General features: G+C 54.4%; 1 protein-coding gene across 1 annotated transcript in view; it reads left to right on the top strand.

Annotated features, from left to right (window-relative positions):
• MYH6 (myosin heavy chain 6) overlaps nt 1-3,238 on the top strand; it is a 23,703-nt gene that overhangs the window by 10,701 nt on the left and 9,764 nt on the right. Inside the window, exons 19-23 of the mRNA XM_007449563.1 lie at nt 623-878; nt 1,733-1,975; nt 2,125-2,301; nt 2,587-2,732; nt 2,960-3,050. Coding sequence (XP_007449625.1) covers nt 623-878; nt 1,733-1,975; nt 2,125-2,301; nt 2,587-2,732; nt 2,960-3,050 — 913 coding nt within the window. The remainder of the gene's footprint in view (nt 1-622; nt 879-1,732; nt 1,976-2,124; nt 2,302-2,586; nt 2,733-2,959; nt 3,051-3,238) is intronic.

Genomic DNA, 3,238 nt, shown 5'->3' with positions numbered 1-3,238 from the left:
TGCGCGTCCGGAGCCTGTGCTCCGCAACGGGAGAGGCCACAACAGTGAGAGGCCCGCGTACCGCAAAAAAAAAAAAAAAAAAGTTAGGAAACAAAAAACACAAGATTCAAGGTAGTGGCTGCTTCCGGTGGAAGGACCAGGAAAGGGGATGGGGTGGAGCCCACAGGTAGAGTCAGCGATGGCAATGCTCTAGTTCTTGTTTGGGTGACGAGTTCATGGGCAGTCATTTTGTTTCATGCTTCATAACTTACACATATACTATAGATGTTCCTAAATGGAAAACATCATATTTTTAACATGCTTGAGGTTCTTATGAGATTAGAAGCACCGAACACAGTAGACATTCTACAAGTGGTAGCTTCCATTGCTACTAATACTCCAGTAAGGAAGATATAAACTGCCCTTTTGTTGAATTGATCAATTAGTAACTATTTATGGAGCAACTCCATGTTCAGTGTGGTTATGCTGAGGTGGGGTTGCCTATCAAGGCTACAAGACACGGTTCCTGCCCTCAGGTGCCTACAAACTTGCTTAGCTGTGCTGGGAGCCGACTGCTGCTGGCCCCATGATTGCGAAGTGCTCTTTTACAGTGCCCTTCCCTGCCTCCATGTTTCTTTGCCAGGGATGCCCTGCTGGTAATCCAGTGGAACATTCGGGCCTTCATGGGGGTCAAGAACTGGCCCTGGATGAAGCTCTACTTCAAGATCAAACCGCTGCTGAAGAGCGCAGAGACAGAGAAGGAAATAGCGCTCATGAAGGAGGAGTTTGGGCGCCTCAAAGAGGCGCTGGAGAAGTCGGAGGCTCGACGCAAGGAGCTGGAGGAGAAGATGGTGTCCCTGCTTCAGGAGAAGAACGACCTGCAGCTCCAAGTGCAGACGGTGAGGCTCCCGGGCCTCTGCTGGCTCTTCTGCCCTACACCTGCCCACATCCCCCACACACCCTGCACTTCCCCACCCAGGGGCTCACCATCTTGTGCCCTCATAGGCAGAGGATTCTGGAATCAATACTTCCAAAGACCTCCAAAGAGGTCTCTCGAGGGAAAGAAAGGGAAAGGGAGAAAGAACTAACTTAAAAACATGGGCTTAGGCTTCCCTGGTGGCGCAGTGGTTGAGAGTCCGCCTGCCGATGCGGGGGACGCGGGTTCGTGCCCCGGTCCGGGAGGATCCCACATGCCGCGGAGCGGCTGGGCCCGTGAGCCATGGCCGCTGAGCCTGCGCGCCCGGAGCCTGTGCTCCGCAACGGGAGAGGCCACAGCAGTGAGAGGCCCGCGTACCACAAAAAAACAAAAAAAACAAAAAAAACATGGGCTTTCCACCAGGGTTCAACCTGGATCCACAGCTTAATAATTTTGCAACCTTGGGCAAACAATGCATTATCTTTGAGTCTCAATGTCCTCATCTCTAGGTGGGAAATAAAGCCACCCATCTCACTAGGCTGTAAATATGTAAAGTGCTGGCATCAACAAACACAGTTCCCTCCCTTTGATGGAGGGACCAGAGGAAGAGGGCCAGATAAAGAGACTTCTGGTTCCCTTCCTCTTGGCTCTCATCCCCCAGTGCTCCCGTCACATTGCCCTAAAACTCTTCCTCTCCCCATCCTTCTGAGGTTCTTCTCAGCTGGTGAGATCCTAGAGCTCCCCTCCTATAGTGAGGGTGGAGCCTGTCCCTCCATGCACTTGCCAGGGCGAGGACCCCACCCGCCAAACAGCCTCCCCTCTGTACCTTGCCCTCAGGAACAAGACAACCTGGCTGATGCGGAAGAGCGCTGCGACCAGCTGATCAAGAACAAGATCCAGCTGGAGGCCAAGGTGAAGGAGATGACCGAGAGGCTGGAGGACGAGGAGGAGATGAACGCCGAGCTCACGGCCAAGAAGCGCAAGCTGGAAGACGAGTGCTCTGAGCTCAAGAGGGACATTGATGACCTGGAGCTGACGCTGGCCAAGGTGGAGAAGGAGAAGCACGCAACAGAGAACAAGGTGAGGGCAGCTCCCTCTGGCTCCAGCCCAAGTCTCCTCAGGATTCCCAGACCTGAGTGTGGCCCAGGTCCTTGGCATCGGAGGTCTCCACAGATGTCTCCAGGTTGGTGACCTTTGACCCTAAAGGGGACGGGGTCCTTGGTCAACAGGTGAAGAACCTGACAGAGGAGATGGCTGGGCTGGACGAGATCATTGCCAAGCTGACCAAGGAGAAGAAAGCTCTGCAAGAGGCCCACCAACAGGCCCTGGATGACCTTCAGGCTGAGGAGGACAAGGTCAACACCCTGACCAAGGCCAAGGTCAAGTTGGAGCAGCAGGTGGATGATGTGAGTAGTAACAACCATGCTCCATCCCTCTCAGGTTGGGATTTTTCAGGCAACACCAATGGCCAAGGGGTTCCCAATCCCTAGAACTAACTTCCATGACCCCTGGGGCCCTTTTCTTTCTGCAGTTCCTCACTAGGCTGGGTCTCTAATCCTTCATGCTTGCAGGGCTAACTCTGCTGGTTTGACTTCCAATCCCACTGGACTCTGGGTTTAGAAGGGAGCAGAAGAGGATGCACTGTGGATCTCAGGTTTCCTACATCCTGTTCATTTTCTTTTCTCCACCAGCTGGAGGGATCCCTGGAGCAGGAGAAGAAGGTGCGCATGGACCTGGAACGAGCCAAGCGGAAGCTGGAGGGAGACCTGAAGCTGACCCAGGAGAGCAACATGGACCTGGAGAACGACAAGCTGCAGCTGGAAGAGAAGCTCAAGAAGTAGGAGCCTGCGGCAGCCAGGAAGGGCTACTGAGGGTGTCTGGCCTGAGGGTTAGAGTGCAAGGTGCTGCAGCACCTCTGGCCAAGGCTGCTCTGGGCACACAGCCCCCGCCCCCCACCTTCACCCTCGGGGCCAGGGGGAGGGGACTGGTCCTTGCATGCCGAGGCAGAAGGAGAGGATGGGCACAGAGAAAAGGAAAACCACCTGTCACCCTCTTCCCCTCCAGGAAGGAGTTTGACGTTAATCAGCTGAACAGTAAGATTGAGGATGAGCAGGCACTGGCCCTTCAGCTGCAGAAGAAACTGAAGGAAAACCAGGTGAAGTTCTTCTGGGTGTAGCCACCGGGAGCTCAGTGGCGCTGAGGCAGCTGAGGCTGTAGGAGCTGCTTAGGGTTCTAGACAGTATCTAGAACTCCAAGCCGCCCGGAGGCCCCAACAGCCCTGACTTACAGGCACTTGGGAACATCAGCCTTCCCCCTTTACAGCAATAGTGTCTTATTTCAGCA

The sequence above is a fragment of the Lipotes vexillifer genome, unplaced genomic scaffold (assembly GCF_000442215.2).
Source record: "Lipotes vexillifer unplaced genomic scaffold, Lipotes_vexillifer_v1.1 scaffold1093, whole genome shotgun sequence".
Classification (NCBI taxonomy): Eukaryota; Metazoa; Chordata; class Mammalia; order Artiodactyla; family Lipotidae; genus Lipotes; species Lipotes vexillifer.
This window is presented reverse-complemented; position numbering and strand designations above follow the sequence as displayed.